This window comes from Diceros bicornis, chromosome 6, assembly GCF_020826845.1.
Source record: "Diceros bicornis minor isolate mBicDic1 chromosome 6, mDicBic1.mat.cur, whole genome shotgun sequence".
Classification (NCBI taxonomy): domain Eukaryota; kingdom Metazoa; phylum Chordata; class Mammalia; order Perissodactyla; family Rhinocerotidae; genus Diceros; species Diceros bicornis.
This window is the reverse complement of record NC_080745.1, coordinates 85,708,761-85,730,971: the sequence shown is the minus strand read 5'-3', so window position 1 is coordinate 85,730,971 and position 22,211 is coordinate 85,708,761. Positions and strand designations below refer to the sequence as shown.

General features: G+C 41.7%; 2 protein-coding genes across 2 annotated transcripts; one reads left to right on the top strand and one right to left on the bottom strand.

Moving 5' to 3' along the window:
• The first annotated feature begins 1,051 nt into the window (after window positions 1-1,051).
• On the top strand, window positions 1,052-12,843 carry CUZD1 (CUB and zona pellucida like domains 1). The gene is made up of 9 exons (XM_058544395.1): window positions 1,052-1,133; window positions 3,657-3,807; window positions 5,731-5,945; window positions 7,352-7,502; window positions 7,852-8,069; window positions 8,536-8,708; window positions 9,802-10,193; window positions 10,984-11,252; window positions 12,487-12,843. The coding sequence occupies exons 1-9, from the start codon at window positions 1,052-1,054 to the stop codon at window positions 12,657-12,659; spliced, it is 1,824 nt and encodes a 607-aa protein (XP_058400378.1). The 3' UTR covers window positions 12,660-12,843.
• A 4,538-nt stretch (window positions 12,844-17,381) lies between these two features.
• On the bottom strand, window positions 17,382-22,180 carry LOC131407637 (deleted in malignant brain tumors 1 protein-like). The gene is made up of 3 exons (XM_058544394.1): window positions 22,037-22,180; window positions 20,661-21,043; window positions 17,382-17,910 (listed from the first exon to the last, which is right to left on the bottom strand). The coding sequence occupies exons 1-3, from the start codon at window positions 22,178-22,180 to the stop codon at window positions 17,619-17,621; spliced, it is 819 nt and encodes a 272-aa protein (XP_058400377.1). The 3' UTR covers window positions 17,382-17,618.
• Window positions 22,181-22,211: the final 31 nt, after the last annotated feature.

Genomic DNA, 22,211 nt, shown 5'->3' with positions numbered 1-22,211 from the left:
AATGCATCCTCCAAGCCCAGATCACACACGAATGCCTCTCTGTGTTTGCTCAAATTTCATCTTCCCAAGGTGCCTTTCTTTACACGCTAATAGTGCATTCCCTCCCAAGTAGTCAGTCTCTATCCCATCGCCTTGTTTTATTATGTTTATAGCATCTCTCACTATTTGTAATTTATTTTTGCTTGTTTGTTGTCTGTTTCTCCCACTTAGATAATAAGCTCTGCAAGGGCAAGGACTGGGTTCTCATGTTCAATTCTGTATCTCCAGGCCCTAGAACAGGAGCTAATGAATATTTGTGGAATGAATGAATGAGTGAAAAGAGGGCAGCTCCTCGTGAGCACAACTTCCTGGTGTCACAGGTGCTGGCCTTGCCTCTGCAGCACAGGTCTCACCTTGGACACCGGGCCTCCTTTCTGTCATCTGTAAAATGTAGTGCCTAAGGGATTTTAATTCACCTGCTTCAGGCTCTCTGGACATAATGGTTTGAAATTCTTGGCAACTGAACCTGGACCTGCACTTTCTCTTTCCTCCCCACCCCGTACCGCTCCACCTCCCTCAGTGTCAGCATCCTGGCAGGCGTCAGACCCAGGGTTTGCCCAGGTGCCCTCTACCCCTGAGCTGATCCTTTGGACCCCTAAAGACTTTAATTTTTGGAAAAGATCAGTGAAGGCTTAAGATGTCAGTGGTGTTAGCCGCTTCATGATCTGAACAAATGAACAGGGCAAAGGCTCAACTCCAAGTCAGTGCCACGAGGAATTACTCAGTGCCTACTGTGTGCCAGGTGTTGGAGATCCCCCGTGACAAGCTTTAGCTGGGTACTCTCTGCAAACCTTCCAGGAATCAGTTGAGGAGAGCAAACACTCACTGTTGGGAATTGCTGATGATAAACCAGTCACACAGCTGCTACATTCTCACATAAATCTACTGCTTGCATGGTCCAACTGACACTTTTCCCTGGAGGTCGCCAGGAAGCTTATGAAACCAGATAGTTATGAAACACAGAGAAGTATAAATCCTGCTAGCCGTTTAGGCTGCCCCGCCCCTCACAAAGATGGAGGCTGTGCGAAGGCTCATCCCTTTGGCCCTTCTCATTGTGCCGTGTCTGGCCGAGTTGAATTCGACTGAGCCTGAAGGTAAGAAAATTGAACCACGTTTTACAATCAAAATAGAGGAGACCTCCTTTCAAGAGGACTCTGCCAAAAGTTTTTAAAGTTTTAATATTTGCCATTGGCCCTAAGACAGAAAATATTTACTCATATGTTCTTGATGGGATTTTGAATCAGTACTAAGTTTTTTCAGGCCCATAGGACAATGTACACAAAACATAAAAGCACAAAGAATTTTACCACGTAATTTCACTACTAAGAATTAACATTTAGGAAATGATCATAAAAGTACACAAAGGTGTATGTACTATGCATTTACACAATTATAAAAGGCAAAGTAGGGGGCCGGCCCGGTGGCGCAAGCGGTTAAGTGCGTGCGCTCCGCTGCGGCGGCCCGGGGTTTGCCGGTTTGGATCCTGGGCGTGCACCGATGCACCGTTTGTCAAGCCATGCTGTGGCGGCGTCCCATATAAAATAGAGGAAGATGGGCACAGATGTTAGCTCAAGGCCAGTCTTCCTCAGCAAAAAGAAGAGGATTGGCAGATGTTAGCTCAGGGCTGATCTTCCTCACACGAAAAAAAGCAAAGTAAATTTCCATCATTTCCTGTAAGTTATAGTAAATCCATACAAAGGAGTACTCTTCGGCAACTTAAAAATAAGACTGATCTATAAGAAAGGCGCCCAGGATCTATTTTAAGAGAAAAAACCCTACCTGAAATTTGTACAATATGATGGTGTTTATGTTTAAAACATATACATTTGAGCACTTGAAAAATCTGCAAGTAGAAGAGGAAAGGAAAGGGTCTGGAAGTGTTTACAAGAAGTGTTTAATGATGATTGTTTCTGGGTGGATGGGATTATAATTTTCCTTAATTGTCTTTGCTTTCTGATTTTTTTTACTAATAAACATAATAGTTATTGTTAGGGAAAAATAAATAAAAGACTATTGTTATAAGGACACCACTCATCAGTCACAGATAAAAAAGAAAATGAAAAGCTGTTTCTAGGTGGAGTTTTTAACCACGAGTCGGGTTCCATTATGAATTATTTGATTTTTTTGTTCACATTCAATCCGAGTCGCTGCTGCTGCTGCACCTCCTCCTCCTCCTCTTCTTCTTTAGTAAAAGCTTTATTGAGACATAATTCACATACCATAAAATCCACCCTTCTAAAATGTACAATTTAGTGGTTGTTAGTGTATACACAGCAGTGTGCAACCATCACCACTATCTAATTTGAGAATATTTTCATCACCCTAAAAAGAAACTCTGTACCCATTAGCAGTTACTATCCATTTCCTTCAATGCCCCTAGCTCAAGGCAACCACTAATCTAACTTTCTGTCTCTATAGATTTACCTATTCTGGACATTTCATATAAATGAAATCATACCATATGTGGTCTTTCACTCAGCATAATGTTTACAAGGTTCATCTATGCTGTACCATGTATCGTATGTCATTCCTTTTTGTTGCTGAATAATATTCCATTGTATGGATATACCGTATTTTATTTATTTATTCATCAGTTGATAGACATTTGGGTTGTTTCCACCTTTTAGTTAACTAGCGCTGCTATGGACATTAGTGTACAAGTTTTTGTGTGGAGATATGTTTTCATTTCTTTTGGGGATATGCCTAGAAGAGGAATTTCTGGGTTATGGTAACTCTATGTTTAATCTTTTGAGGAATTGCCAGACTGTTTTCCCAGAAGCTGTCCCATTTTACATTCCCATGAGCAGTGTAGGAGGGTTCCAATTTCTCCACATCCTTGATAATTCTTGTTATTTTCTGTTTTTGATTCTAGTTTTTGTTCCACATCCTAATTGGTGTGAAGTGGTATCTCATTGTGGTTTTGATTTGCATTCCCCTGATGACTAATGATGTTGAGTATCTCTTCAGGTGTTTATTAGCCATTTATGTCTTCTTTGGAGAAATGTCTATTTTGGTCCTTTGTCCATTTTTAATTGGGTTATTTGTCTTTTAATTATTGAGTCATAAGAGTTCTTTATATATTCTAGCTATAAAGCTTCTTTTTATTTTTTATTTTTATTTTTTTTATAATTTTTATTTATTTATTTATTTTTCCCCCAAAGCCCCAGTAGATAGTTGCATGTCATATCTGCACATCCCTCCAGCCACTGTACGTGGGACGCCGCCTCAGCATGGCCGGAGAAGCGGTGCATCAGTGTGCGCCTGGGATCCGAGACCGGGCCGCCAGCAGCGGAGCGCGTGCTCTTAACCACTAAGCCACGGGGCCGGCCCCTAAAGCTTCTTTTTAAAACCATCTTTCTTCAGGCCTGAATATGTTGTTTACTCTTTTATGTACCATATGTAGAGAAATCGTAAATTATACTTTCTCCCCAAGGGCTCTAAGAAGGAGAAATCAATTGCTGGTGGCTTACTTTGGAGTGAGCTAAATACCACTCACACTTACCTGCATGTCACACTTACCTGTATGGATATTACATATGGGAGGTAGATTCCCAATCCCTGGAGGAGGAGGGCAGGGGCTGCCGACTTTCCTCAGTGCCAACTGTGGTCTCCACCAGGCAAATCAAGCTGCAGTGCCAGCCTGGGGGGCTCCAACGTGGCAGAGACCCACAGAGCCCTGATCCTACAGCTCAATCCCAGTGAGGACTGCACCTGGACACTAGAAAGACCAGAAAACAAAAGCATCAGAATCATCTTTTCGAACTTGCAGTAAGTAGAGGCTTCCGTTCCTAATGATGGTAGTCGAACTCTTTGGCCACACTAGGGAGCGTCTGTGGAAAGAAGTCAGCTGCTCCTAGAGGTAGTGGTAACCCCCATGACCACGGTGATGATGATAATGGCTGAAAGTCACTGACTGATGACTGTGCTCCTGGCGCTTGTCACAGAAGTCCTGCGAGGTCAGTACAAATACTAGAGGCACAGGGAGGTTGAGAAGTTGTCTGAGGTCATACAGCTAGTAAGTAGAATGACCAGGGTTAGTACCCAGACTGTCTAGTTTCAGATTATAGGTGCTAAAACACTAAACTCATGGTTCCAAACTTTGCTGTGCTTTAGAAGAAACAGGGGAGCTTTCGCAAACTCAGATTCCCAGGCTGTACCCCATACAATTAGCTCAAAATCCTGGGGTGGGACCCAGGCATCAGTGTTTTTTTTTTTTTTATTTTAAACTTTGTAGTTTGACATAAATATACACTCACAAGAATTTTTTATAAGTGCCCAGGTGATGGCAGAATGAGACAAGGTGAGAACAGGACGTCGCAGTATAAGATTCTCTCAGGGCTTCATGAGGACAGCCCAGTTCATTCTCTCAACAGCCCTCTGGGGTAGATGCAATCTAATCCTCATTCAATGGATAAGAAAGTCCGGAGAAGTCACTTAACATGCCCAAAGTCACACACTAATAAAAGTGGGAGAAGAATTGAGTCCAAGCAACCTGGCTCAGAGCCTGTGCTCTTACCCTATCCCAGTGGTTCTAAAACTGGAGAGAGTAGCAGAAACGCCTGGAGGGTTTTTTAAAAGCAAGGTTGCTGGGCCCCAGCCCCAGATTCTCTGAATCAGATGGGGTAGGTTGGGCCTGAGAATTTACATAGGTAACGAGTTCCCAGGTGTTGCTGATGCTACTGGTAGAGGTGCCACACTATGAGAATCATGGCCCTAGACCACTGAAGTTGGAATTGATTTCCCTCAGAGAAACAAGAGAGAAGGGGGATGTCTAAATTTCCTGGAATGGTAGGGCTATTAAGAAACATATACACTATTCTTGCTGTGTAAGAACAGAGGAGAGGAGAGAACAGAGCATGGGAAGAGCGAGGGAAGAGGAAATTAACATTTCACGTTTACTGGACACCTCCTGTGTGCCAGGCCTATGCCAGGTGCTTCAAGTGCAGAATGTTATAAACCTCATGGCATAGTATGAAGTAGGCTGTAATATCCCCACTTTACAGACCAGAAAACTGAAATCAAGAAAAGTAAAATCACTCATCCAAAGTACACAGCAGGAAGTGACTAAGATGGAAGGAGAATTCAGGTTTGTCTTCCCTTGTGTTTTTTCCTCTAAGTCATCTTGGAAATACGTCCTCTGGAGCATTTGGAGAGACAATGTCAGAATCGGCAGAAAACAATAATCCTGAGCTGCCCTGTCCAATGCAGGGCATGAGACTGTCCTTAAGAATGAGGAAGTGCGATGTGAGGAAAGGAAGGGGCAACTAGGAAGATGCCAAAGAGCTTTATCTTGAGAGAGGTGGCCATGGAAGAAGAGTTGCTTCACCTTTCCACAGGCTTGGATTTCAACTGTCAAAGGGGATCCGTTCTAAATAAGAAGGTCCCACACCAAACAGTCACATGGGTTTGGGGAACAGGAGAGATGGAAGCAGGGAGAAGATGGGTTCCAGCCCCATCTTCCTCACTTACTTGATGTAAGATGTCGGCAAAACAGTTCAGTTCCCTGAGTCATTTAAGACTGCTAGTATGTGGTTTGATGTTGGGGGAGGTAGGGGGGGGTTGGTCTTGGAGTGGTTGAGATGAACACAGATGTGCCACCGTTTTGTAAAGTGGGATGCCAATGTCAACAAACTCTGCAAAACCCCCTTTGCTGGAGGCTCGTCTCTAACCACAGGTGTGTTCTTTTCACAGGCTTGATCCAGATGGAAGTTGTGAAAGTGAAAACATTCAAGTTTTTGATGGGAACTCTACTAAGGGGTCTCTGCTAGGGAAAGTGTGCAGTAAAAATGACTACATTCCTGTATTTGAATCATCATTCGATACATTGACGGTTCAAATAGTCACCGACGCTGCAAGAATTCAAAGAAGTGTTTTCATTTTCTACTACTACTTCTCTTCTGACACCTGTAAGTTCTCATTTACACATTGTATGCACACGCCACCTGCAGGCACAGAAGGTTACACACTCTCCTGCCTAGGTTGTTGTAACCTTGAGTCTGAGTCTATTGCCTCAGAGACTTCTCTACTTGTGAGAGCAGTGGTTCTCTAACTTGTGTGCATAAGAATCACCTGGAAAGCTTATGGAATCACAGATTTCTGGGCCCCACCACAGAGATTCTGATTCATTGGTTCTGGGGTGGAGCCCATGAGTATGCCTTTCTAACCAGCTTCCAGGTGAAGCAGATGGATGGGGCTGATCAGATGACTACATGTTGAGGTGTACTGTGTTAGACACCAAGGCAGACTCTCAAAGCTCAGCCTGTTTAGTAATAACTCTGAGATCTTTTGAAATGCCTGTTCAGGGATCACTCCTCCATCTGGTCTGATTCATTAGGGGAACACATGCTGAGAATCTCTGACCTCACATCCGAATCTAAGACTATCAGGCAGTCAACAGTTACAATTACATGGTTCTGTATTCACAGCACCTAAATTCCATTCCAGCCCAAAGCAGAATGCCAAGAAATTCTGTGAGTTCACGAGTAAAGCTCCATTCTGGTTTGCTTTCCGAAACCCAGAGCTGATCACATCTCTCTCCTGCTTAAACCACTGATTCCTTGGTGCTAACAAATCTGTGGAGTGCAGCAGTCAAGGTTTTCCCAAGCCAGACCCAGGGCACCCTTTCAAGCCTGATCTATAGCCACTACCTGACATGTAGCCTCTGCTTTAGCCAATCTAAACCATTTTACCTCCCCCTAAAAAGAGCCTTCAGTGTTGTTTCTTCATGCTTCATTTGTCCAGTTGCTTGCTTACCTACTGGGGAAGGGAGGGACCAAGGATGGGGCCAAACTCATGAAGGCTGCATTTGAGGTGAGTTTGAACAATAGAGTGACTAGAGTAGGGAGAGGTGGGAATCAGTGGAGGAGGACTCATGTCAGCTGGAACCAACAGTCCAAGGAGACACAGGAAGAAAGGACAGGCTGGAATAGCAGGTCACATGGTAGTAGCCGATGAGGCTGGAAAGCTAGGCTGGGGCTAAGTGGGGAAGAGCCCTCAATGCTAGTTCTCAGAGTGTGACTTTTCTTTCTATGGCTCAGTCCAGGTAATGGAGGGTCTCTACAGCTGGGATGGATCTTATAGCAAGACTTTAATATTATCCATTTGGCAGCAGTATAAAGATTCAATCTCTGCCCTGCACCAATGGGCAGAAAATCCAGTGATAGAGAAGGATGAAAACCTCGGTATGCTGCCAGTTCAAAAGATGGAGATGGAATAAAACTCAGGGGAGACTTACTAAGCTTCTTCCACAACACAGAAATTAAAAGAAGCCTTTATCTTGATTTACACTCTTTGTCACCCTCATCCCTTTCAGCTATTCCGAACTGTGGGGGTTATCTGGACACTTTGGAAGGTTCCTTCACCAGCCCCAATTACCCAAAACCACACCCTGAGCTGGCCTATTGTGTGTGGCACATTCAAGTGGAGAAAGGTTACAAGATAAAATTAAACTTCAAAGAGATTTTGTAAGTATTGTGGTCCATTTCTCCTGTTGGAGAAAATGCAGTGAGCCCACCTAGCACATGGGGGTCCTGGGGAAGAGAAATTATCACACGAACCCCCTCAATTCTTTTCAAAGAATTTATTTGTAAAGAAAGCACTAATACTATTGCATTGAACTAAGTTGTCGATTATTCTGAACATTCTGATGTCATGTCAGGGATTGATAAAGCCCCAGGTTTGTCATCATAAACCTGAGATAGATAGCACTGTAAGGAAAAACCCTTAATCACTTAAGAATGGGATTGTTGGGTTATAGAAAATAGAATTGAATTGGTTTGAAAAGCTTTTCTACCAGAAGCCCTGCATCTCTAGCCTAGAAGTGGACGAGCACTGCAGATTTGATTTTGTTGCTGTCTATGACGGCTCCTCCACCACCTCTGGCCTGATTGCACAAGTGTGTGGCCTTGTGAAGCCCACCTTCGAATCCTCATCAGACTCGTTGACTGTCGTGCTGTCTACGGATTACGCCAACTCCTACCGGGGCTTTTCTGCTTCCTACACTTCGATTTATATGGAAAATGTCAACACTAGTAAGTCATATTTTACATTCCTTAGCTATTTTGAGATCTCTGAAGATTGTGTACATGGAAAATGCTCCTTGATTCTTAGCTGTCTCTGGCTATCCCTATTTGATACTTTGGAACATATTCATAATCTGAAGCTTGAGAATTAGTTGTGTGCATTGCTTAATACAAGAGGAAATTAATGATTTTATTAAGCTGAAAAAGATTTCCGCAGAAAATATGGGCTGTTTCCCTTGATGCCTCCTACAAAGACACAATTAAAAATATTTGATTTACAGATTCTAGCCACAAACAAGGTCACACAGTGAACATTGTAAAAGGCAGATCAACCGTTCTGTTATCTCAGAGTTCTGATTATGGTTTCGGGCAAAACGGGTTTTGAGTTTTTATATATTCTTCTGTACACATAACTTTTCAAAATTCAAAGTTCCTAGCTGACATAAACATGATCATATTTTTTTTCTTTGGACAGCATCTTTAACTTGCTCCTCTGACAGGATGAGAGTTATTATAAATAAATCCTACCTGGAATCACTTAAATACAATGAGAGTAACTTACAACTAAATGACCCAACTTGCAGACCAAAAGTATCAAATGTGGTGGATTTTTCTATCCCTCTTGATGGATGTGGTACAATCAAAAAGGTAAAGTGAAACACCAATAGCTTGGTTTTGTCGAATGCCAAAAGCATGTTGGGTAATGCTGACACTGTAATACTTGCTGGCTGCTTTAACGCACAACTCCCAGATCTTAGTGGCTTAACACGTGGTAGACATATGTGGACATATAATTGCACACACTCATTTATACACAAATGCCATATTAATGCATTCATTTTCAGGGTAACTAGAGGGTGGTTATCTTTTCTAAAAGGTAAAGAACTCTGAAAATTCACTGGAGAGAGTTTGAACATCTATATGCTGTGGGTTTAACAGCCTACCAGTAATACTTGTATAGAAAATGTTTACATTTCATATTTAGCAAAAATCTAGCTGCATTTTTATGATCTTCTTCTTTCCCCTGTAAAGACAGAAGGTAAAAACATTATCCTTATTTTAAACATGAAGGACATAAGTTTGTGATTTGTTTTACATTTTCTAGAACTTCAATTCAAGATCTCAAACATTTTCAGCCTGTGGGGTCCCTTGAGAGTACATACCCTAAATTTTTCAATCAGATCGTTAAACAACCACCTAATTGAAAAGAATGGAGGCTACACTCCATTCTTTAGGATAGAAGGAAATCAATAAGGATAGAAGGAAATCATTATTTTTTTGCCCAAAATGAACACCTGGCTATTACCTTGTGAATCCCTAGGCAAGGCAGCCTGGGGAGAACCTACTGCAGGACCCCTGTCTGCGTGCACTTTGGAAACCGCCCAGTTAGCCACACTACCTTACTGCTACTTATGGAAGGCTATATGGTATAGAGTCTCAAGACTTTATAGGGCTAGAAAATTGCATTCAAAGTTGTTTTTAATGTAACTGAAAAAAATTCTGTCCAAGTTTATCTTCAAGTCTTTCTAATCCAAACTGAATCTCTCATCTCACATTTTCCTTGCTACCCATAATGTGTTTCTTAAATAAAACACATTTAAGGTTTATAGTATTCTGACATGAAAGCTGTTACTTGTGATTTAAGAAACTTGTGTCTCTGCCTGCAAATGTTATTCACATCTATGCTCGAAAATATTGCTGGGCTTAAAATACAACATTTGAATTCCATCTTGCTCTGCAGGTAGAAGGTCCTTCAATTACTTACACGAATAGAATCACCTCTATTCCATCCCTAACTTCTGAATTGATCACCCGTAAGAAACATCTCCAGATTGTTGTGAAGTGTGAAATGGAATATAATTCTACTGTGGAGATAATGTACATAACAGAAGATGACATAATACAAAATCAAAATGTGCTGGGCAGATATAACACAAGCATGGCTCTTTATGAATCCAATTCATTTGAAAAGCCTATACTGGAGTCACCATACTATGCGGATTTGAATCAAACTCTTTTTGTTCAAGTCAGTCTACACACCTCAGATCCAAATTTGGTGGTGTTTCTTGATACCTGTATCACCTCTCCCACGTCTGACTTTGCATCTCCAACCTATGACCTAGTCAAGAATGGGTATGTACTGATGGTTGATATTCTTTCTGAGGATTGATATTGACTTTAATGAAGTAATATTTTATGTGTGTGCATATATAATTAAAATATATATAATTTTTTATAGTACTACTATGGAGTTTAATATATTTATTTTAATCATTTTATAAAACGGTTATTGTGTACTAGTTACAAATAATTTCAGTTAAAACATTTCTATAGCTACAATCCATACCCACTACAATTTTAAGTGCATTTACAAAATATTTTCTCGTAGAAACAAATTTATTTTTGTCAAGAAGGCTTTATTTTCTTTTTGCTTTTTTCACATTTTGGTTATTTTCAACAGAAACCCAGAAGATTATTTCTTGCGTTCCAGCTTTAGAACATAAACATAACGTAATCAGTAAAGTATATGTGGCATTCTTTAGGAAAGAAAAGAGAAAGTTCCTTTTTGAAATGAAAGGTTTCCTTTTTTTCTATAAGCTGATGGACTTTAACTACATCCACCCTAGTGACACATTCACAGCAAGTATGTAAAGTAAGGTGTTTGATTCTGATATATCAGAATTGATTTTCTAATTTATTCATATGGTCTAGGAATTTTAGAGCTGGAGAAAACTTTATCTCACCCAAGAATCAGATCTATAGTCTTAGCTCACTGTAGTCTAAGCTCAAGACATTGTGTTTCTAGAGAGATTTTTGGATCCACATATTAGACAGTTCAAAGAAAACTTTGTATCATCTCTTTTTGCTATTGAAAAGACTGAACTTCTGTAAATTTCTAAATGTATCATAAATTCTGTTCCAGATGTACTCGAGATGAGACTTGTGAGGTATATCCCTTATCTAGACACTATGCAAGATTCCAGTTTAATGCCTTTAAATTTTTGAGAACTCTGAGCTCCGTGTATCTACAATGTGAGGTTTTGATATGTGATAGTAGCGACCAACAGTCTCGCTGCCAACAAGGCTGTGTCTCTAGAAGGAAGCGAGACATTTCTTCATACAAATGGAAGGCTAATTCCATCGTAGGACCCATTCGTCTGAAAAGGGATCGAAGTGCAAGTGGAAATTCAGGTAAGAAAAAAGCTATTTCAAGATATAAGAACACCTTATGGCTCATAAAATGCTGCTCAAATGTAGTCCTTCTTCAGCGTGTACAGTTTATAGATTTATGATAGTTTTAACAAAGCTCTAAATAAGTCATGAGTTTTAGGCATGCAAGATTAATTTTTATTTCTCTTAGTTGATAATATGTAAACCACGTACAGTTTAAGCACATTATACTCTGATAATTCACCATTATTCACATGGCTTTTGAGTATAAATATAAATATAATGTTGTCATTTATATAAACAATAGTTTCCTTAGCTTCCTAACTCCTTATTATAGGCACCATGGCAGATAACTGAGTCAAAAATAATGTATTTTAACTCCTAAATGAGTAAAATAAGATGAACCAGCATCCCACACAATCACCTATTTGGAAAAAAGCTATTTTTTTAAAACAGAAAATATATTATATTTTCAAGACAGCCCTGCTTCTTTTTAAAGGATTGAAACCTGAGCTCTGCCAGGTTGTGTGGGAAAGAGGCAATAGTAAATACTCAAGGATAATCCATAATTAAATGGCTTAGGATAAGCCAGAATTTATCTTATGAGAAAATGATTCTGGCATAAAAAGAATCGTATGATCTCTGTATTATTATTTGAATGAACTATGAAGGAGTTTGATTTTCATTTGTAGCAAAATATTTCTATGACAAAAACAAAAGAGCACAAACAAAAATTAAATTCATTAATTTTATAAACACACTCACTAAAAAGACTGCATCTATGGATATTAGTTTGAAATTAGTTGAAAATTCGTGAATGAAAGTTATTATAGAAGTATCACACATATTAGAAAAGTATCCTTTTCCTATTTCAAGAGAAGAAACTACTTTTTTGCTCTATTAATCAAATATATTTTGCAACTATGGGAAATAGAGACCATTAATAAATGAACCTGCATTTCCATTTGACTATTATGCTTGAATTTCACAAGTTTTTCCACCTTATGTCAGGGAACCAAATTAAGTTGACTATTTAAGCAAACAAATGTAAGTGTATCTTGTCTTTGAAATTAAATATAAACATAAGCTAAATCAAATATTTGGTAACAGTTCCTGTATGTTGTGTTGGCATTATATATTATACAGTCATTGATATATAAGATTCATAGGTCACGTAGAGATATAAATTTATGCAATTTTCTAATGCCAAGTAATACTTTTCTTTAAATGATTTTTATCTTGTTTCCATTTATAGGACTTTGGTATCAAATACATCAAGAAGAAACTCAGAATCAACCTTTCAACAGCCTGTATCTATGTTCATTCATGGTCCTTGCTCTGAATGTTGTGATTGTGGCTACAGTCATAGCAAGGCATTTTGTGCATCAGAGAACAGACTACAAATACCAGAAGCTGAGGAACTATTAAATTAAGGGTTCAGCCTTAAGTGAGACACATTTCTCCTGAGTGCCGGAGGAATGCCACCTAATGGCTATATGCATTTTGAATAAAGTAGGGAGCATCTCATCAAAGTGATGTACAGGTCCTCATGTCATTGTGGTCAGAGTGTGTTTCCTTGCAGGACAACTGAAATGAACAGACATTACGTAAGTTAGCTCTCATGTTAAACAACTAAAGCCACCAAAATATTAAATGAATTGAAAACATCCTTTTTCATACACATAAAACATTTTAAGTAAACATTAGGTTAAAAGTAAAAGGTTATTTTTACTTAAGAAAAGCAGTCTTCAGCATTAGATGTATTCATTTTCTAGATGGAAATATGCTGCCCTTTGAAACATAAACAATAGTTATAATTTCTGAAACTAAATTGTGACAGAGGGAACTGAAATCTCCTTGATTCACATGCCTTACTGCTTTAACACAGAGTCTCAGCATTTCACACCTTCAACATCTCAGAAAAGGGCTTTGGAAAGAGGACCCTGACTATAAAAGGAGAGACTTCTGTGTAGTTTCTGGGTTAATGAGATAAATAACATTTCTCCTCCCACTTACCATTCAAACAAGCCAAAAGTAATAGTCCTAACAAGGAGTAGTCAGTTCTGATTTACACTTTCCTAGCTACTGTGGTTGAGTAAATATTGTTAAAGACCCCAGTGTGAACTCATTTGACACGTGCCACACATCACATCAAATTCTTTATCTTAGATGAACAGTACAACTCTACCTTGTCACCTAACGAGATGGTCTCAGGCTCTAATATGCATCCAAACAGGCAACCATCTTCCTGAAGGCCCAAGGTGTTCTTCACTTGTGTCCACATGTGCTGAGTATACAGCAGGCTGGGGGGACACATGGATATGGCAGCATCTCTGCCTTCATGGAACAAGTCCTTAGGGGCCTGATTGGTTCCCAACTACAAATCAAAACAGATCTGCCCCATTTTCTTTTTAATATTTCCATGTAGATCTTCCAAATACAGTACTTCCCCAACCAGCCGTGCATTTGAGTCTCCTCTGCCTTCCTCCATCTGTAAACCTAAATGGAACTACTGACAAGTTTTTTTCTAACCTAATGTGAAAACATTTAAGAACTCTATTAGAATGCGCAAATCAAATGAAGTACTTAAAAACTGTCTGGTCATCAGCCCTTCAGCCGTCCCTCTGTCAGGAACTGACTGAACGTCCACTGGTGGCCATGCAAGGGGATTATTCAGAGGCACATCAGGCATAATAGTGTAGTACTAAGAAAACTGTCAAATATTTACTCACTAGAAAGCGTAAAATCATATCACCGTGAATCAAAAAACCCTTTGTAGTGGAGCTATTGAGCTATACCAATACATTTTCAGTAGATAATAATACGTGGTATCAGTAAGCTGCTTTTTCTTGGGGAAAACTACAGTGAAGTGATTAAAGGACCTGGATCTGGGGGCTGGCCCGGTGGCATAGGGGTTAAGTTCGCGCGCTCTGCTTTGGCAGCCCGGGGCTCGCAGCTTCGGATCCCCGGCGCGAACCAACGCACCGCTGCTGTGGTGGCGCCCATATAAAGTGGAGGAAGATGGGCGTGGATGTTGGCCCAGGGCCAATCTTCCTCAGGGGAAAAAAACGAGAATTGGCATCGGATGTTAGCTCAGGGCTGATCTTCCTCACAAAAACAAAAAAAACAATCCTGGATCTGGAGTTAGTGGCCTGGATTTTAGTTCCTCCAACTTACCTGGTGGATTACCTTGGCCAGGTCACCTTCAGCCTTGATCTCCACAATTTAAAATAGGGATGGTAACATCTGCCAACCCCCTGGGAGTATTGTGAGGATTAAATGAGAAAATGAGTTACAGTCAAGGGCTATCTGTGTTCCGCTTACCGCCAATGATGAGTCCTCATGGCCAGCCCCCGAGTCCCATTTTGGAGTCTGCTTCCTCAGACCACACCTGGTCCTGACTATCAGGAGGTGGGTTCCTGGGAAACAAGCTCTGGCATAGAGGTTTGTGAGGGAAGATTCCTGGGGAGTGCACTCAAGATCAACCCCTGTGTGGAGTGAGGGAAGCAGGACTGGGCAAGGGGAGTCGGTGAACTATGGAGCAGCTGTGGTAAAAGGCCCAGCCAATCCCTGGGGAGTCCTAGGCTGGGCTGGCCCTTCAGAGATGGCCCACATTGAGGCATGGTGCTAAGACGTTTATGTGTTCTATTGACCAGTCATTGGATAAAGGCTGTGAACTTGGACAGGGCAGCTGTCTTGAGCTGAGGGAAATTCTGGGGGAGTAGTGGAGCTGAGAGCCAACACTCTCAGCAGCTTGAAGAATGAGTGACTCCATCTGAGGGAGACCTGGGTGTCACATCAGATGCTCTTAAAAGAGTAGGATTTTCAGAATGTCTCGCAAAGTAAAGTCTGACTCTGTGCTATATTCAAGAAACCTGCTTAACAAAGTGTTTGAGGAAGACTAAAAGCAAAGGATGGACAGTGGAGTAGCAGCATGTGCAGTTGAGATGCCAAGGGCCACCTCATTACTGCTGAGCAGGGTTGAACCCAGGCTACCCATGTGGCCTCTGCTGCCCCTCCTCCCAGGAAAGTGGACTCACCTCTTCCTTACCTCTGTCTGGGTGGGTAGAAGTCCCTGCTCTTTACTAGGCCTCCTCTGACTCCACCCTAGAGCAGACTCAAAGGGCTGCATCATACCTGCCTGTCCAGTCTCCCTACCTGATCTCCACTTGACATGGGGGATGCAGAGGAGGCCCTGGTTACTACCCAGAGGTGATGAAAGTCCCAGCTCCCCATTCTGCCTTCTCTGATGCCACCCTGGGGAGGGGAGGGGAGAGGTAAGGAGTGCTGGAGGTGATTGGCAGTCTAGGCTCCCCACTTTACCTTTGCTGGCTGGGTTGCGGGTGGGGCCGCAGTTTTACCCACAGTGTTTGGAGCGGGGCAGTTATTATCTAAAAGTTGTCTGTCTTGCTAGGCTGCCCCTTTACTGGTCCTTTGGGTAGAGAGAGCAGGCTTCTCTTTGGGCCTTTTTGTCTGCACCATTGGTGTTTGCGAGTGGCTCCCTGTTAAGTGCATTTTGATCCATGGGGCATGGGATGCTCAACAGTGGCCCTGGCTTTTAACTTCAGCATTCCTAAGGATCACTTGGAATGCTTTTGGAAAGGGCAACTTCCTGGATCCTATCCACTGAACCACACCCAGGGAGCCTCATCTGGAAGTTCACTGGATCCTTATTTATTCTAAAATTTCAGTCCTGTCATCGTCAACACTTTTCACATTAGGGATTTGTTAAAAGCCATAAAATGCTAGATTTTGGAAGCTGTTAGCCTCCTCCCTCTCATGGATAAGTACAGTTAATGGGCAGGTGAACTTTTGAAAGTAGACACTATCAGCTCATAGTTACTTGGAAAAACTCCTTTATTTATTTGAAGCATTTGCAAGAAATAGATGCCAGATACTAAAATCATTTTTTCGTATGACTGAAGATGAAGCTACTCAGTTTCAAATGATTAACTTTTGATTTAAAGATGCCATCTTCTTGGCCGGCCCCGTGGCTTGGCGGTTAAGTGCTGGCGCTTTGCTGCTGGTGGCCCGGGTTCGGATCCCGGGCGCCCAGGCGCCGCTTCTCCTGCCATGCTCAGGCCACGTCCCACATACAGCAACTAGAAGGATGTGCAGCTATGACGTACAACTATCTACTGGGGCTTTGAGGGAAAAAAATAAATAAATAAAATCTTTAAAAAAAATAAATAAAAAAAATAAAGATGCCATCTTCACCAAACTGACTAGTAATTACACTTCATCAACTTCTATGCATAAGCAGGGAACTTCACAAAAATAAAGGTATCACATTTTTACCAAGACAGTTGTTGACGAAGGGCATGTTTGTAATGAAACTGAGATGTTCCCCTTTCAAGGCAGTGCCTGTCTTGGGGTCACTTGTCAGATTTTCATCTCTCAGGACTTCAGGGTTGGCTCCCAGGCTCCACCATGCTATATATTGACAAAGACAGGAACAATTTCTTGGAGTTGAGGACTCATTTTAAATATTGCTACTGAATATTTCTTGACAAGCAAAAAAAAAAATCTGACTATGTTCAAGTCTGTTTCTTTAAAGACAACTTGAGGGTACTGAGCCTAGTACAGGCCTCTATTTGTCAAGATAAAAAAAGAGATTAGATCAAGTGGGTGCTGCCCTCCTTCTGTGGGAGGATGTGGGAATATGCTAATCTATCCTTGTGTGCTTTTCAGGTTTCTTATAATGCTTTGAGGATCTGGGAGACAGACTGAGATGAAGGTAGCTCAGAAAGCAGACACGAGTGGTTCTTATGATTGTGTTTCAGACTTTCTCATTTGCAAGCTGTAACCCAAGCCCAACAAAGCCAGGATCCAATTTGTTCCCTTTAAAACAGACAAAGCTTGTTTGAGTAAATGACTATGAGTAAATGAATAAATGATGTGTTTTATTTAACTGACCAGTTATTAGAGTTAAAAAAAAAAAAAGAGCAGTGGCTGTCTGACAGACACTTAATTTATTTTTCTAAGACTCTTGGCAAGATCTGAAAATAAATTCTCACACCACCAGAGGGACAGAAACAAAAAGATCCAGTACTAGCATCTGAACATTTAAAAAAATCTTTAAGTTGGCAATGTGGTATACAGAGATAACTCTGTTCTTTATAACATTTTGTACAGTTTAAGAAATGATCAAGTTCTGGATAGTGAAGAATTAGAAAATGCAACATTTCTAGCCTGCAAAGAGAATGACTGCCTTAGAAGTTTAGTAATCAGAGAAGATTTATTTAGTAACAAACCTCAGAGAGAACCTCTTTAGCTATTTCTTTTATCCTGTCTCTATATAGACAACTTTGTCAAATTTATTACTTAACTGAAAATAAACAGACTTAGCTTCTAATTTCTAACAGATTCATGTGAAAATTGGAGAAATCACACAAGGGTCTTGCTCTGATCAGTTCGTTTGCGGATTTCCAGTGGCCCCACCATTTGGAAATGCTCAGTCTGCTCCTCCATGGTCTCCGTGGGGCCTGCATCCCTCTTACTCTGCCCTGCGCAGCCCTGGGAGCAGCGGGAAGAGTGGTCCCCCACTTTGCACACGGCGACCTTACACTGCAGATAGAGCACATCGTAGCTGTTGAGAAAGCTGAAGGCATTGAACTTGAACTGGGCCATGTTCTTCTGGCGGGAGTGGAGGTTGACATAGGTATTGTCTTTGATGCATCTGATGGGAAGAAAAACCCCAGGCCAAAAGGATTAATTTAAAGCATGTTGAGAATTCACTCTGACTCAAATAATCAGGCTTGGACTCAGACCTCTGAATTCTAAATGGAGTTCTTCCCATTACCCACTCTTATTTTTTATAAAGAAACTTTATAATACTACCATGAGTGGAAAAGCCACTGTTCCTGTCCAGAAATAGAAGGGAAATGTAAAATAAACATAATAAAAACAAAACAAGGTAATTAAATTCTAGTTAGAGCTGCAGCCTTCAGAAGCCTACTCTATTTTGTCAAAAGGGGAGATTAAAGGTGGTGGTTGTATTATTTGAAGGTGAACTTAGATTATTTTAAAATGTATTTTGTAAACCCTAGAGCAACCACTGAAAAAGTTAGGGAAAGAAGTATAAATGATACATTAAGAGAGGAGATAAAATGGAATAATATAAAATGCTCAATTAAAACCAGCATATAAAATGCTCTATTAAAACCAGCAAAAAGAGAGTGGGAGGAGAAACAAAGAACAAATGCAACAAATAGAAAATAGTTACCAAGATTGTAGGTTTTAATCCAACTAAAGTGATTATATCCATATATATATATGGATATATATATATATATAAGTGATTATATCCATAATCACTTTAAATGTGAATGGTCTAAATATACCAATTTAAAGACAGAGACTGCCAGAGTAAAATAAAAAAAACAAAACAAAACCAAGACCCAACTATATTGTTGTCTATAAGAAACCCACTTTAAAGGTAAAAGACATAGATTCTAAGTTAAAAGTAAAGGGATAGAGAAAAATTTACTATTCTAATACTAATCAAAAGAAAGGTAGAGGGCCGGCCCCATGGCTTAGCGGTTAAGTGCTCGCACTCCGCTACTGGCGGCCTGGGTTCGGATCCCAGGCGCGCACCTAGGCACCGCTTCTCCGGCCATGCTGGAGGCTGCGTCCCACATACAGCAACTAGAAGGATGTGCAACTATGACATACAACTATCTCCTGGGGCTTTGGGGAGAAAAAAATGAGGAGGATTGGCAATAGATGTTAGCTCAGAGCTGGTCTTCCTCAGCAAAAAGAGGAGGATTGGCATGGATGTTAGCTCAGGGCTGATCTTCCTCACAAACACACACACACACAAAATAAATAAATAAATAAATAAAAGAAAGTAGAGTTGCTATATTAATTTCAGACAAAATAGACTTCAGAGGCAGAATAATTATTAGAGATGAAGAGGGGCATTATTTATAATAACAAAGGGGTCAATCCTCCAAGAAGACATAACAATCTTTAATGTATATGCACCTAACAACAAAGCATCTAAATATATGAGGCAAAAACTGATAGAACTGCAAAGAGAAATCCACAAATCCACTATTATAGTTGGAGACTTCAACAGCCCCCTATCAATACTTGACAGATCCAGCAGGCAGAAAATCAGGAAGGAGATAAATGACCTAAACAGCACCATCAATCAGCTAGACCTGATTGACATTTATAGAACACTCCATCCAACAACAGCAGAGTACGTATTCTTCTCAAGCCCACATGGAACATTCACTGAGACAGACCACATGCTGGACAATAAACCACACCTTAACAAATTTAAAAGAACAGAAATGACACAAAACACATTCTTGGATCAGAATGGAATTAAACTAGAAACCAATAGCAGAAAGGTTGCTGGAAAATTTGTAAATATTTGGAAATTAAACAACACGCTTCTAAGTAACCCATAAGAAAAAGAAAAAGTCTGAAGAGAAATTTAAAAATATTTCAAACTAAGTGAAAATGAGTATACAATTTACCAAAATTTGTGGGATGCAGCTAAAGCTCTGTTTAGAGGGAAATTTATAGCATTAAATGCATATACTGGAAAAGAAAAAAGGTCTAAAATCAATAATCTAAGCCTCCACCTTAGGAAACTAGAGAAGGAAGAGCAAATTAAATCTAAAGCAAGTAGAAGAAAAAATGGTACCAAACTGTGCCTCTCTCCTTGATATATTTGTTTGGAGAATTGAAAGGGAAGAGCTTTCTCACTCTGCATCTCAGTGCAGTTTAGTGCCACATCTGTGCACCCTCACACCGTAGCTCATACCACCTGTGGAAGGTGCTGCATCTTGCCCCTCCCCTGGCTTTTGAAAACAGGCACCACAATGATGCTTCTTATGTGGCTCTCACCACTCTAAAGCTGCCATCAGTAAATGATGGGTTCCTGTTATTTTTGTACTGGGTTGTCAATTGCCCATCCATAAGCATTCTGCCCCTGTTAGGGGTTAAGGGAGCTATAAAGGCAAACAACTTGCCAAAGTTCTACCTTGGCAAATCCTTTGTTTAACCAAAGGAGCCAGAATAAATCTCACTACTATAAGAGTTGAGCCTGATAACCCACCAGCCCATCAATGTAGGCCAAATGCCCTGAGGGCCTGAACCATGAATGGGGAGTGTCATAAAGTCATAAAACTCGAAGGTAAGGGAGGCTTAGGTATGAAAGGGTGGGATTGGACAGCAGAGTCTGAGACAGCAAGGGCTCTGCCCAGGATTCTTTGGGAAGCTGTCCAGACTTCCTATAACTATTTGTCCCAACTGGGATCAGACGGCTGGTGAAAGCCCCAACTCTGCTTCTGGGGCAGGACTCTTTTGCACAATGTTATGATTTAAGACTTCCAGTTGAGAAGCCACTGGTCACCCAAAGGAATGCCACGGGAATAAAATAGTCAACCCGAGAGGGCCCTCCATTTTCCTTACCCTTGCCGGATCAAATCATACTTGACTGTTGTAAAATCATGAGGATCTGGAGAAGCCACACAGGTATCCACAAAGAGCCTCAGGCTGGGATCCGGGCTGTGGAGTGTGGCCTGGAGGAAGACCTCTTTCCTCTGGCTGGCATAGTATGGCCCCATGCTCTCCACATGCTGGGACACAGGCAACTCGAGGAAAGATATGGACACATCGTAGCCGGCACCCTCCCTTGGGACGTCAGCCCCAGGAATGATTTCAACTGCTGACGGGCCGTCCACCCTGCAGGTGAACTTCAGCTGGGGCACCTTGTGCCGCACAATGACTCGGTCGTGGTGGCCCCGTATTCGGCCTCTGATGGAGTTGGAGTAGCTGAGGGAGCCAAGGCTTTCCTGGGAGGACGAGAAGAGAGTTGGTGGCTAGTGCTCCTGGCTCCCTGACAAGTACCTTCCTTCACGAGCAGGACCTCTCCTTCACACCTTCTGACAAGCTGGAGGGCAGGAGGCCCTGGGCCAGACTTCTGTGGTACCTAATGACATAATTGGGGGGCCTTATGTCTTTGCTTCTTGGAGTTTGCAGAGAGCCCCTGGTGTGTGAGCCTGGATTTCCTTTTTCCCTCCTGTGAGGGCTAAGCTGTGGTATACGAGGTGGGGTGCGAGGTCCACGCTGGCTGCCAAATTCCTCCACACACTCCGCTCCCTCAGCCCATGATGTTCTTAGGCAACCACAGACCACCCCCCACTGTAGCTCTTATCTTCTCTTCTGGCTCCTCCCTGCTCTTGACCCCAAACCAGTTCTGGCTTCTCATGAGCTGAGGGCCCGGCCCTGCTGACCTTTGCTCTCAGCCTGCTCCTTCAAATGCAGCATGACTTGAAGGGGCTGAAGGGGTGCTGAAGCCTGATGAGCAGGGGTCCACCACCTCCGGCAGCCTCCTTCCCGTAGCCCAGAGAGTCAGCCTGCCCAGGGGCACTTGTTCGAGGAAGCCCTGACTGTGTGACTCAGATCTTGTGACATTCTGCCTTGGAACCCTCCAAGGACCACCCTGTCAGCTTAGACCAGTGCTTCTCAACTTTTTCTCCATTATGGCCCTCCTATGAGGAGGGATTTTTAGGCATTTTCTTTTTTTTTTTTTTAGGTATTTTCTTTCCTACCCATCCCACCCCCTTCCCAGCCTCCATTATGAAACTTTTGTACAACAAATATACTATATATGTTCTGTATGTATATCTGTGCTTTATCCATAAAGAAAGATTTTTCCCTTTTTTGCCCCTAAAAACCAATATCTCTCCACCCCCTTCAGGGTGATGTGACACCCATTGAGAATACACAGCTTAGAAGAAAAGCTAAATTCCATGACCACATGGCCCGTCCCCTTCCAACCTGACCTTGGGCCTCCCGGTGCTCACGGGCCTCCTGGTGCTCACAGGCCTCCGGTCTCCTCCCTGAGCCCTCCAAGCTTGCTGCTGCCTCGGGCCTCTGCTGGCTGATCCCCTGCACGCAGCGCTCCTGTCCGTCTCTACTGGCTCCATCTCCTCATTCAGGCCATGGCTCCTCAGCCGC